This window comes from Lolium rigidum, chromosome 7, assembly GCF_022539505.1.
Source record: "Lolium rigidum isolate FL_2022 chromosome 7, APGP_CSIRO_Lrig_0.1, whole genome shotgun sequence".
Lineage (NCBI taxonomy): Eukaryota > Viridiplantae > Streptophyta > Magnoliopsida > Poales > Poaceae > Lolium > Lolium rigidum.
In genome coordinates, this window is record NC_061514.1 from 83,265,087 (window position 1) to 83,278,898 (window position 13,812).

At 46.9% G+C, this 13,812-nt stretch overlaps 1 protein-coding gene across 1 annotated transcript; it reads right to left on the reverse strand.

Annotated features, from left to right (window-relative positions):
• Positions 1 to 4,965: 4,965 nt before the first annotated feature.
• On the reverse strand, positions 4,966 to 12,721 carry LOC124674684 (serine carboxypeptidase-like 35). The gene is made up of 8 exons (XM_047210730.1): positions 12,469 to 12,721; positions 10,583 to 10,690; positions 10,292 to 10,480; positions 10,096 to 10,184; positions 8,434 to 8,754; positions 8,192 to 8,337; positions 5,328 to 5,420; positions 4,966 to 5,248 (listed from the first exon to the last, which is right to left on the reverse strand). The coding sequence occupies exons 1-8, from the start codon at positions 12,719 to 12,721 to the stop codon at positions 4,966 to 4,968; spliced, it is 1,482 nt and encodes a 493-aa protein (XP_047066686.1).
• Positions 12,722 to 13,812: the final 1,091 nt, after the last annotated feature.

Below are 13,812 nucleotides of genomic sequence, written 5' to 3' on the forward strand. Positions count from 1 at the left end.
ATTATAAGAAGACTCAAGCGTCTAAGCTTGGGGATGCCCAAGGCATCCCCTTCTTCATCGACAACATTATCGAGTTCCTCCCCCGAAACTATATTTTTATTCCGTCACATCTTATGTACTTTGCTTGGAGCGTCGGTTTGTTTTTGTTTTTTGTTTTGTTTGAATAAAATGGATCCTAGCATTCACTTTATGGGAGAGAGACACGCTCCGCTGTAGCATATGGACAAGTATGTCCTTAGGCTCTACTCATAGTATTCATGGCGAAGTTTCTTCTTCGTTAAATTGTTATATGGTTGGAATTGGAAAATGCTACATGTAGTAATTCTAAAATGTCTTGGATAATTTGATACTTGGCAATTGTTGTGCTCATGTTTAAGCTCTTGCATCATATACTTTGCACCCATTAATGAAGAAACACTTAGAGCTTGCTAATTTGGTTTGCATATTTGGTTTCTCTAGAGTCTAGATAACATCTAGTATTGAGTTTTGAACAACAAGGAAGACGGTATGGAGTCTTATAATGTTTACCATATGTCTTTTATGTGAGTTTTGCTGTACCGTTCATCCTTGTGTTTGTTTCAAATAACCTTGCTAGCCTAAACCTTGTATCGAGAGGGAATACTTCTCATGCATCCCAAATACTTGAGCCAACCACTATGCCATTTGTGTCCACCATACCTACCTACTACATGGTATTTCTCCGCCATTCCAAAGTAAATTGCTTGAGTGCTACCTTTAAAATTCCATCATTCACCTTTGCAATATATAGCTCATGGGACAAATAGCTTAAAAACTATTGTGGTATTGAATATGTACTTATGCATTTTATCTCTTATTAAGTTGCTTGTTGTGCGATAACCATGCTTCTGGGGACGCCATCAACTATTATTTGTTGAATATCATGTGAGTTGCTATGCATGTCCGTCTTGTCTGAAGTAAGAGAGATCTACCACCTTTATGGTTGGAGCATGCATATTGTTAGAGAAGAACTTTGGGCCGCTAACTAAAGCCATGATTCATGGTGTAAGTTTCAGTTTTGGACACATATCCTCAATCTCATATGAGAATAATAATTGTTGCCACATGCTTATGCATTAAAGAGGAGTCCATTATCTGTTGTCCATGTTGTCCCGGTATGGATGTCTAAGTTGAGAATAATCAAAAGCGAGAAATCCAAAATGCGAGCTTTCTCCTTAGACCTTTGTACAGGCGGCATGGAGGTACCCCATTGTGACACTTGGTTAAAACATGTGCATTGCAAAGATCCGGTAGTCCAAGCTAATTAGGACAAGGTGCGGACACTATTAGTATACTATGCATGAGGCTTGCAACTTGTAAGATATAATGTACATAACTCATATGCTTTATTACTACCGTTGACAAAATTGTTTCATGTTTTCAAAATAAAAGCTCTAGCACAAATATAGCAATCGATGCTTTCCTCTTTGAAGGACCATTCTTTTTACTTTTATGTTGAGTCAGTTCACCTATCTCTCTCCACCTCAAGAAGCAAACACTTGTGTGAACTGTGCATTGATTCCTACATACTTGCATATTGTACTTGTTATATTACTCTATGTTGACAATTATCCATGAGATATACATGTTACAAGTTGAAAGCAACCGCTGAAACTTAATCTTTCTTTGTGTTGTTTCAATACCTTTACTTTGATTTATTGCTTTATGAGTTAACTCTTATGCAAGACTTATTAATACTTGTCTTGAAGTACTATTCATGAAAAGTCTTTGCTTTATGATTCACTTGTTTACTCATGTCATTACCATTGTTTTGATCGCTGCATCTACTACATATGTTTACAAATAGTATGATCAAGGTTATGATGGCATATCACTTCGTAAATTAGCTTTGTTATCGTTTTACTCGCTCGGGACGAGCGAGAACTAAGCTTGGGGATGCTTGATACGTCTCCGACGTATCGATAATTTCTTATGTTCTATGCCATATTATTGATGATACCTACATGTTTTATGCACACTTTATGTCATATTCGTGCATTTTCCGGAACTAACCTATTAACAAGATGCCGAAGTGCAGTTCTCGTTTTCTCGTTGTTTTTGGTTTCGTAAATCCTAGTAACGAAATATTCTCGGAATTGGACGAAACAAAGACCCAGGGGCCTATTTTGCCACGAACCTTCCCCAGAAGACCGAAGAGCATACGAAGTGGGGCCACGAGGTGGCCAAACCACATGGCGGCGCGGCCAAGGGGGGGCCGCGCCGCCCTGTGGTGTGGGCCCCTCGTCAGGCCCCCGACTCTGCCCTTCCGCCTACTTAAAACCTCCGTCGCGAAACCCCTGATGAAAAAAACCACGATACGGAAAACCTTACTGAGACGCCGCCGCCGCCAATCCCATCTCGGGGGATTCTGGAGATCTCCTCCGGCACCCTGCCGGAGAGGGATTCATCTCCCGGAGGACTCTACACCGCCATGGTCACCTCCGGAGTGATGAGTGAGTAGTTCACCCCTGGACTATGGGTCCATAGCAGTAGCTAGATGGTTGTCTTCTCCTCATTGTGCTTCATTGTTGGATCTTGTGAGCTGCCTAACATGATCAAGATCATCTATCTGTAATTCTATATGTTGTGTTTGTCGGGATCCGATGGATAGAGAATACCATGTCATGTTAATTATCAAGTTATTACATATGTGTTGTTTATGATCTTGCATGCTCCCCGTTACTAGTAGAGGCTCTGCCCAAGTTTTTGCTTTTAACTCCAAGAGGGAGTATTTATGCTCGATAGTGGGTTCATGCCCGCATTGACACCTGGGACGAGTGACGTAAAGTTCTAATGTTGTGTTGTGTCTGTTGCCACTAGGGATAAAGCATTGGCGCTATGTCCGAGGATGTAGTTGTTGATTACATTACGCACCATACTTAATGCAATTGTCTCGTTGCTTTGCAACTTAATACTGGAAGGGGTTCGGACGATAACCTGAAGGTGGACTTTTTAGGCATAGATGCAGTTGGATGGCGGTCTATGTACTTTGTCGTAATGCCCAATTAAATCTCACTATACTTATCATGTCATGTATGTGCATTGTTATGCCCTCTCTATTTGTCAATTGCCCGACTGTAATTTGTTCACCCAACATGCTTTTATCTTATGGGAGAGACACCTCTAGTGAACTGTGGACCCCGGTCCATTCTTTAATACTGAAATACAAATCTGCTGCAATACTTGTTTTACTCGTTTTCTCTCGCAAACAATCATCTTCCACACAATACGGTTAATCCTTTGTTACAGCAAGCCGGTGAGATTGACAACCTCACTGTTTCGTTGGGGCAAAGTACTTTGGTTGTGTTGTGCAGGTTCCACGTTGGCGCCGGAATCCCCGGTGTTGCGCCGCACTACATCCCGCCGCCATCAACCTTCAACGTGCTTCTTGGCTCCTCCTGGTTCGATAAACCTTGGTTTCTTTCTGAGGGAAAACTTGCTGCTGTGCGCATCATACCATCCTCTTGGGGTTGCCCAACGAACGTGTGAAATACACGCCATCATGCCGCTCCACATCCGCCACCCACCTTGCGTGTGTCCAGCCCGGTGGCCTCTCTTTTGGTGCCCGTGGCTTCCTCGCCTTCGGCGCGTCGTCGTTGGCGATCTTCTTCGGCGGCATGGTGGTGGAAGGAAAGAGGAGGAGCTGCAACCGTGGGGGAATGGCGGTAGCTCCTTCAAAATTCGGCGGGAAAATTGGTATATGCGGCGCATTTTGGAGGGAAAACGAAATAAATGGAGGGAACTACCCTTTCTGTAGTCGATACCACGGGACCGCTCGACGTTTCACGTGTTTATGTTTCGTCCGGAGTCCCCGACCGGGCCTCGGGAAGCCGGGGATGGCCTGGGCTCTCCAGGTGAATTAAGGCTTATTCCGGGCGAAAACATGGAACCGGGGGCGTAATAACGCCGTCTGGATGAAGAAAAAAAAAGGCTGCCTGAGGGCCTCGTCGGAGAGACGGCTAAAGATGCTCTAAGCCTTATACTGTATAGTCGATCCTACTGACATTGTCAATCCCCGCATGTTAGAGCATCTCCACTCGTCTCCCCACAAAGCCCCCCACGGCCACTTTTTTTCATCCGGACGGCGAAAAACGGCCCAGTCAGGCCCCCGGTTCCTCATTTTGGTCTGGATTTGAGCCTATTTTCGTCCGGACTCCCCATGCCATCCTCGGTTTTCCGGGGGTATCCCGGGGACTCCGGATGAAGCTAAACCAACCGCCCACGCCCACGTGTCTCCTCTTTCGTCCGGATTCCCCGAGTCATCCTCTTTTTCCCCGAGAAACGCCGCTTGGGGAGCACACGACTGGGAAACTACTCCTCCCCACGCCAAATCTTCCTCCAATCCGGACGAAAATTTCGCCGGATTTGGACGTGGGGAGCGCCAACGAGTGGGGATGCTCTTAGCACATTATTTTGTATTACCCTGCATTTACTCGATTCGTTGGTAAGGGTGTTGATAAGTAAAGCGATGTCTAAAGGTCCGGTGCCATTTTTTTTGGGAACAATGTGCCATGTTCTCATGCTGTGGAAAGCATTGACAATAGACAGGTGACATTTAACTTTTGTTATACCCAGCCTTACGGTGGTCCTTATGTTGGGAAACGATGACTGATAAATTGGTCCTAGGAACGAATCTGAACGTTATCTGCTTAGCTTCTTTGAGAATGAAAATGTGTATTTTCTGACGGCATGATCAGCCTTGCGTTTATTTCTTTCCTTGACAAGTTCTTTTCTGCAGCTTACCACCTTGTGTACGGATACTACATGGCAGTGTCCTGGAAATCCTTTGAAGGAACGCTACACCTAATCTTCCCACGGAGTCCCATATCATCGTAAGTTACACCATGCGACAACGCTACCCAAAGAAGTCCATTCTACCTCAGAAGGTAATCTAAGCTAAGCAAACATTCGACCAAGCAGCACTTGTGCAGCAGATCGTGTGTGTAGCTAGCGTGGGCGCGAGGTGTTGGGCAGTGGCTGGCCGCGGAGGAAGTGGTAGAGCATGGCGAGGGAGCTGGCGGGCTTGAAGAGCGGCACCTGGTGGCCGGCGCCGCGCACGGTGACCAGCGTCAACCCCTCCTCGTACTCCACCGCCCACCCGGCCACCTGCTGCCGGTAGAACCACGCCCGCCACCCGCCCATCCCCTTGGTCCTCTCCCGCTGCCGCAGCTTCATGGCGTTGATGCTGTACCGCGTCGACGTCACCGGCACCCTACCATCCGTGTCCCCGCTGAGCCACATTGTAGATTGCACGTGAGAAGGATCCAGATTGACAATGTTGGTGACGGAGTAGCTAGGCGGAGTAGTACCTGTAGACCCAGATGCGCAGTCTGGCGGCCATGAGCTTCTTCAGGACGGGGAGCACCGTCGCCGGCGAGTCGTTCCACTTACTTATCACCGCGCTGCAACAGTTGGTCCATTGTGATTACTGAATATACTCATCCTAGTAGTACAAAACATTGTAAAAAACTGTGCAGCAGAGATGAGACGATAAGCAAGACGTATGGGCAGTGCACCACGTGCGACACATACGAATGAATGCAGTGCAGCTGCAAGTTGCAACGTCAGATATGAGTACGGGGAGTCTGTCATTAGGAGTAACATGTAATGACAGCTGGTGTGGTGTACAGTATTACATTATTAACTGCGTGCCAGGATAGGGAAGGGAGAGCAGGAATGGAAGTATATATAGAGAGAGAGAGAGCTTTGCGCACCTGGGAAGTTTTATCAAATGTTCTGGGAAGTAATTAAAACTGACATTATGGCACTATTTGATCAACTTGTTTCAGGGGATTTGCCCCTGTACAAACTGAATTTTGGTGTTATTACTTTACTTCCAAAGATACAGGACGCATTTCAGATTTAACAATATAGGCTTATTTGCCTTCTAAATGTTTGTTTCAAAATATTCACTAAGATAGCGACAAATCGCATTACGGGGATTGCCCCAAAAGTGATAAAACCTACTCAGTCGGCATTTATGCCGGGTCGTAACATTCTAGAGGGGGTGGTAATTTTGCATGAAACAATTCATGAATTACATAGTAAGAAAATGGATGGTGTTCTTTTAAAAATTGATTTTGAGAAGGCATATGACAAGGTCAAGTGGTCCTTTTTACAACAGTCCATGCGAATGAAAGGTTTTGATAATGGATGGTGTAAGTTAATTGAATCTTTTATGCAAGGAGGAAGTGTTGGTGTTAAAGTAAATGATGACATTGGTCGCTATTTTCAAACAAAAAAAGGAGTCAGACAGGGTGACCCATTATCTCCAATGCTTTTTAACATAATAGCAGATATGCTTGCTATTTTAATCGAAAGAGCAAAGGAGGATGGCCAAGTGGGAGGTCTTATTCCTCATCTTGTCGAGGGAGGACTATCTATCCTACAATATGCTGATGATACAATTTTGTTTTTAGAACATGACTTGCAGAAAGCGGTAAATATGAAGCTAATTCTATGTTTGTTTGAAGAATTATCGGGCCTCAAGATTAATTTTCATAAAAGTGAGATTTTCTCGTTTCGGAAAAGCCAAGGAGGAAGAGCAACATTACAAACAAATTTTTGGATGTGATATTGGGGAGTTACCTTTTAGATACTTAGGAATTCCAATTCATTTTAGGAAGCTTAAAAATTCAGATTGGTATCCAGTGAAGACCCGATTTGAAGGTAAATTGGGATGCTGGAAAGGAAAATTGTTATCGTATGGCGATCGATTAGTACTTATCAATTCTGTTTTAACAAGTCTTCCAATGTCCATGTTATCGTTCCTGGAAATACCCGTTGGGGTGAGGAAGCGTCTTGATTTTTATAGGTCTAGATTCTTCCGGCAGCCGATGAAGCTAAGAGAAAATATAGACTCACAAGATGGAACATAATCTGCCGACCAAAAGATCAAGGAGGTTTATGTATTGAGGTTCTTGAACTCAAAAATAGATGTTTATTGAGTAAATGGCTCTTTAAACTACTAAATGAGGAAGGGGTGTGGCAAGAGTTGCTACATAATGAATACCTCAGCCAAAAAACCCTTGCTGAGGTGCAGGCAAAACCGATCGATTCCCTTTTTGGAAGGGACTTATGCGGGTAAAAGACGATTTTTTTCGTAAAGGATATTTTAAAATTGGAAATGGTGCTACGACAAGATTTTGGGAAGATATTTGGTTAGGAGAATCCTCATTAGCTACTCAATACCCATCTTTATATAATATTGTGAACCATAAGAATGTGTTAGTGGCTCATGTATTGGCACAAGCACCACTAAACATTGGTTTCAGACGTGTGCTATCTGGTAATAAATGGACGGCGTGGCTACACTTATGCCAAAGATTAATGATGGTCAATTTAAATAATGAACCGGACTATTTTATGTGGAAACTAACAACTAATGGGTTGTTTACAGTCAAATCTATGTATGAGGATCTTATGAATGATCATACAACATACTTGCGAAAATATCTTTGGAAAATGAAAATCCCCCTAAAAATTAAAATTTTTATGTGGTTTCTGAGTAATAAGGTGCTATTGACAAAAGATAATTTAGCAAAGAGACAATGGTCTGGGTGTACTAAATGTATTTTTTTGCGGAGAACAAGAGACGGTAGAACACTTATTCCTAACATGCCCATTTGCTAAACTAATATGGCGAAGTGTTAATTTTACTCATAATCTCCCTCCACCAACCAATATTACAAATATGTTTGGAAATTGGTTAAAAAGAGTTGACAAACAATCCAAGGTTTTAATACGCATTGGTGTATCAGCCTTATGTTGGTCAATATGGAGATGCCGCAATGATATAATCTTTAACAACAAGAAAAATTTCAATTTTTTACAGGTTATCTTCACCATGGTGCATTGGATCCAACTCTGGGCTCTCCTCTCACCACCAGAGCAACGGGATGTCATGGCTTCTGGATGCACACGGCTCCAGACGGTCGCTCAGGATATCTTGTGCCGGGTGCGCTGTGCAAGATATTAGTCGACTAGAGGATGCATAGTCGGCTCCTGTTGTTTTCCTTTTTTCGCTGGTTGATTTTTGTATCGACTTTAGGCGATTTTTGAGATGTAATAAGTACTGAACAACGATTACTGTTTTCTTAATAAAAGGCTGTGTGCATCATCACGATGCAAGCCGGGTTTTTTCCTTTTCAAAAAAAAAGAGAGCTTTGCGCACCTGCAGGTCGAGTACGGGTACGCCAGGCTTGTCCTGTTGGCGTGGAGCGCGCTCTGCACGTCCCGGCGGTTAAAATACTTGGTCACGTACGCCTCCGTGCACGGGTCGAACCCCGCCGGCGCACGCCTCATCATGTGCCATGCCTCCTGCAATCGTACGCCACCACGACAAGACACTTACTTCAACAATCACGGCGCGCATCTTGAAGATACTATCACTCGATCACAGACTGACGAACGTACGTGCTGGGAGAAGAGCCGGGGCGCGGCGACGAGCCTGGACGGCCGGCGCGCCGCCGAGGAGTTGCCGGCCGGCGAGGGGGCGGACGCCAGGCACGTCGGGGTGTAGATGCTGTAGATGTCGATGTCATCGAAGGCGCCCATGAACGCTTTCACCGCCGGCGAGCAGCCCTTGCCCGGCCTCCCGCCGTCGGCCTCCTCCCTGAAGGAGTCGCACTCCCGCGTCACCGCCGCGTGGAGCTCGTCGGAGATGATGGCGTGGCTCCACGCGTACTCCACCATGCCCAGCTGGTCAGTCTCGTCGTTGATCACCGCGTTCCCGATCTGCTCCAGCAATCATTAGCTAGTCAATTCACACGCACCACCATGTGAGCATATAGATGTAGGTGGTCCGGTCCGACCCATTGGACCGTTGGACCGCCCCTGATTTTTGGCACCATCAGGATAAAGGTCCGGCCCATCTAAACGCAGGGTCAAAGAGGGTCGGAGCCTGTTGGCCCTAGGGTCGCACCGCACCGCAAAAGATGCCTTATCCAATCGCGGCCAGTGGCTGCGGGGAACAGGGTAGCCGGTTGCTCGTCGGCGGCCAGGCCAGCGGGTGCGGCGGCCATGGGCGTGTGGCGTCGAAGGACTTCGGATTGCTGCAGTTGATTTCATGGTTGGATGCTCCATGCAATTCGAGAGGAGAAAGATCTCATGATGCAGGAGATCGAATCTGCTGGCTTCACCTGAATTGTCTCCCGTCGGAGACCCTCCGCGTGCTGGAGCTCATCAATAGCACCAAACCAGCAGCGCCCATGGCCGCCACCATCGCATTCTTCCCACTGCTAGTGTCACTGCAGCTGCATCCTGCAATGTTCTGCAAGTTACGGGACCCTACCGCCACTGCCAGAATAAGACATGATCCACTCCCTCTGCTTGTGAGACAAATTCATCAAGCAATTATTTGCTAATTTTTCAATTGTGTTCTGATTGGATTATGCATACAGTCAGTGAATTGATATCTTGATCCGCTTCCATCTAAGCAGCAGCCAATTATCCTACACAAGCACCCGGAGCAAGCAGCGAAGCAAGCCACGCAGCCCTGCAGCGGTACTTCAGTAGCAGCAAAGGGGTCGAACCTGGGTTACCCACTACCCTAGTACACGAGGTTCGGTCCGAACCTATAACCTTTGTTTTTTCTACAGGTCCAGGGGTCCAATAACAGGGCCAACCCGGATCGGACCATTTGCATCTTGATGTGAGCAAGCGCAACGGTGCAAGTGAAATCGTGTCAGCTTCAAGTACAAAAGCAGGTGTGCTCGTCAGCTTTCACAGGGGCACGCTGAAATTATTACCGCGCGCGCGCAGTGAAAAAAGGTTTGACGCAAACAGTTGGCTGTCAGCTAAAGCGAGCAAAAGATACGTAGAGCGGGAGTATATAGCAAGTCCGTATGCACGCTCGTGCTCATCTTTGGAATAATCTTCTTTTGACAGCACTGAATCTTTTCTCTCCGGGGTACGCTCTTTTCCTCTTTATCTTTTGGGATCTTTTTAGGACACTAATTTTGTTCCATTTGCTGCGTCAGAGGCTGGTTTACGTGCCAGTTATATAGCAATCTTATGGCATGATTGCTAGCATAAGACGGGCCTATATGTCCTGTTTCGGGGGAGGAGCTTGCTTACCATGAAACCTTTGAGGTTGATGATCCTGTCCCTGCTCGCCGCTTTGTTCCCCTCGTAGATGCGATCTGCGAGCTGCGGGACGTAGTGCCCTGCAAAAAGAAGCGTATCAAGGCAGCTTCAGCAACAGATTATCTTTAGCAACAGATTACGATGCATGTAGCTTAACATAAGAAAAGAGGTTGGGCTGCACGTGTACCAGCATAGCTCTCCCCGGAGATGTAGAATTCGCGGGTCTTGAACTCCGGGAACTTGTCGAGCCAGTTGAGCATGAAGGTGTACGAGTCCTCCGCCGTCACGCGGTCGCCCAGCTGCTTCAGGTCCGACGTCTTATTCGTGTAGGAGAACCCCACGCCAACCGGCGATTCCAGGAACAGCAGGTTCACAGCTGAAATCGAACACCGATATATGTGGCGAATTGCAATTGTGAGATCAGACATGATCCAATGGAATTTAGCAAGGATGGACTAATATGGCCTTGTGTGTTTGCCTTTGTTCCACGCGTAGGGATTGCGAGTGAGCCTCTCGCCGTAGCCCCTCACCAGAAACGGTCCCAGCTCCTGGGCGGCGCCGTAGGCGATGGAAGAGCACCCGGGCCCTGCAATGGCGCGTTTAAACAACAATTTTGTTAACAGTAAATCATACAGATGCTCCCTCCATTCCATTTCGTTTTTGTGGTTTCTGTTCAAATCTAAGTTCAAATCATGACAAGAATTATAGCACTAAAAATTCAAAACTGCACCGCACTTATCGACGGTGCCAGATGGGGCTATCGAATAGTTTAGTCTAGGTGCTTAGGCTATGCATACTGTAACTAAGTTAGTATACTGTAGTTCAGAGAGAAATGTTAATCTAATCATGCAAAGGCAAGGACATGAAGATGAGACAGCTGATTTGCCAAGTACTATTCTGTGGCGTCATCTGCCGGTCAACAAAACGTCAAAGACCCTCATCTGAGTCATCTCCACCTCCACGCTCTACTACTTATCTACTCTGACACTTCACATCACTGTTTTCTTATCCTGCGAGAAATATCCATGCTTGTCCCAAGTGGAGCATCTTCCTAGTAAACAGTAAGATTAACACTGACAACCCTGACACTAATATGTGTTAGATACCCGGACAAAGGTGTAACATCAGACCGTAACACTTACGAGATATTCCCAATTCCCAATAGTTTTATACGAACACATGCTCATGGAGTAGCAGGAATTTACCTTTAATTAACCGTTGAGAACTAGCATGTGGTTTTAAACTCTAGCTTTGACGCTTTGGTGTCTCATAAATGTGAAATATTTTTCTGTGCGAGGCAATCTTTCTGTCGACAGCGAGGTGCCTGTGGTGACTTCGTTAACCTCAAAATCCATCGGATGAAGTTTTTAAACTCAGAGATGCTCATAGGGTAGGGTGTGGGAGTATAAGCGTCTTCATCTGTATTGTGTTTTCGAAAAATAGCAGGAATTAATCTTTCTAAAGTCCACAAGGATCCAGATCAAGGCATCTCTCCTCTCTATCTTTTATTTTTTCCTTAATCGCATCACTGCACGTCCTTTGGTGGTGCCCCATTTGCCGCTCTAGAACCATGTGGGCGCCGATTGCCCAGGGAGTAAAGGACGACGGCAGAGAGAGACGACGATGAGCCGTGATCTAACAGTGCTACAGGGCAGGAATGCAGAAGAAAACCGCCACGGCCCCTCTGTCCCTGTCGCTCGTCGGCGCAGGCTAATTAAGCTAGCTTCTTCTTCCAAGCAGGATCTGCTTTGCTAGCTCTCCCTGTAGCGCTGCCTTGCGCCTTCTTTTACATCCTTTTGCCATCTTTTGCAGCGTCTTTCCTGCGCCGCGAGGCTATGCTCCCTACTGCTCCGAGATCGGGATGCATGTGTGGATTCTGGCGCCTTCGCTTTGGAGCTTTTACTGCCGGAAAGCATCGTTCTCCCGGCCGTTGCATGCGACAGGGTGGTCGCAGGGCCCCCGGCCTGCGCTCTCGAGCTTTCCGAATAGGACTTCCCAAATGCCAACGGCGGCAAGAGAGAGAAAGAGCATGTCAATCGAAGTCTAAGATTTTGCCTCGGGTTTGTTGCATCTATCCTCCTCTTGGTGCTGTTTCTAGTAACTTACCACAACGCAAGCAAAAGTTAGGAACTGAAAGCCCTCTATTATGCCAGGAAATTGCGTATACGTTGTCCAAATTTGCAAGTTGCAACAGATAGACGCACTTGCCGCCTGCAATTTTCGCATGATACGGCAGTAATACTAAAATGGTTGAGGCAGTTCGTTTCAAATACGGGAAACAGAAGCAAGAATCACAAGTGGGCTGGGCAGCAAACAAGAGATGCAGAGCTAGGGACGAACTGAACTGAACGCATGCGCGTGTACCTCCGTTGAGCCACAGTAGCAGGGGCTTCTTCTCGGGCTCCTTCTCGGCCTCGAAGAACCAGTAGAAGAGCGCCCTGTCGCCGCCCGTCCCGACGTCGACGTAGCCGGCGTAGTGCTTGAACCCGACCTCCGGTTGCCCAGGGAGCCCGGTCACGCGGTCGGCCTCCGGCCGCGGACTCCAGGACGCTCCGGTGACCGCAGACGACGCTGTTAGTAACGCCGTGGCCAGGGAGAGCAATGCCATGTTGGCCATGGCCGATGCCGTTTCTGTGTGGAGCGCTTGTGTGTGTGCGTGCTGTTTGCTCTGCTCTGTTTGGAGTTCTGGCTCTTCCCTCCGCTTGGGGTGTGCGGGTTGAAGAAGAAGGAAGGTTGGTTTAATAGGCAGGGAGGTTGTAACCAGTTGTGGTGAATTATTTGGGTTAGTGGGTGGTTTTAAAAACAGTGAGTTCTTTTTTTCTGGATGGAATACAAGTGTTTCTGGTGGGTGGTCTGGGCGTCGTATGGGCTTTGGGCGCACCGGCGAAGGATTGGGAGCCTGGAGAGATGGCACTGACTTGTGCTCACTGCCTGCAGTTCTGTCGCAATGTTTAGATAATATAATGGATAAGTTTACTGCATCGGGTACGACGAGCTGCACCGATGTTTGTCTTATAATGTCTGGGAAATACAAGCAATTTTCGCATAATTTAACAAGAAATAGTAAATAAAATATGACTAAGAATATATGAAATAAATCAGTCCATCTAACCGGTAATATTAATTCTAAACAAGATGCCACAGCAAGAAAAGGCAGCATGATCTCAACTACAAGACAATGGAAGAAGATTCGTCAAGCTTCAAATGCTTCAGACACGAATTGTTATGCACAAGTACCAAATCGTCAGCTCTTTCAGTAGTCAGCATATTTCTCTTGAAGCCCCATATAAAAGAACGCAAAATCTAACTCTTGGCTGACCACTGTGTGACTTACAGCGTGCTCACGCGCCGAGGCCGCGCGATTCCGATCGGACGGCTCGCGTCTGTTTCCATCTTCCTCCTGCTCACGTGGTGGGGACCCACGGCCACGGAGACAGACGCGCGTCGTTTGCGGCACACGCGTCGATTCGAATTTGCTCGCCCGAAGAGAGAGACCAAATCCCCATTCGCTCCCCCGAGCCGCTCGCGATAACCTCGTCGCCGGCGGCCGATTCGCTCGGTTTTCCGGCTGAGAGGTGGTCTCTGCATCTCCAATCGACGTATCGAAGAGGGGGTGGGTGGATTTGGTAGGTCCGGCGGCTTGAAGGGAGAGGAATTTCGTGGCCGCCTTCCTTGCACCAACCTCGTCGCCGGCGGGCGATTCGCTGT

Excerpts from the sequence above, each read along its gene's own strand:
- LOC124674684 (XM_047210730.1), bottom strand. The coding sequence starts at position 12,721 with ATGGCCAACATGGCATTGCTCTCCCTGGCCACGGCGTTACTAACAGCG. Across the intron at positions 10,691-12,468 it reads GCTACTGTGGCTCAACGGAG|GGCCCGGGTGCTCTTCCATC; the intron begins GTACACGCGCAT and ends GCGCCATTGCAG. Across the intron at positions 5,249-5,327 it reads CTGCGCATCTGGGTCTACAG|CGGGGACACGGATGGTAGGG; the intron begins GTACTACTCCGC and ends AATGTGGCTCAG.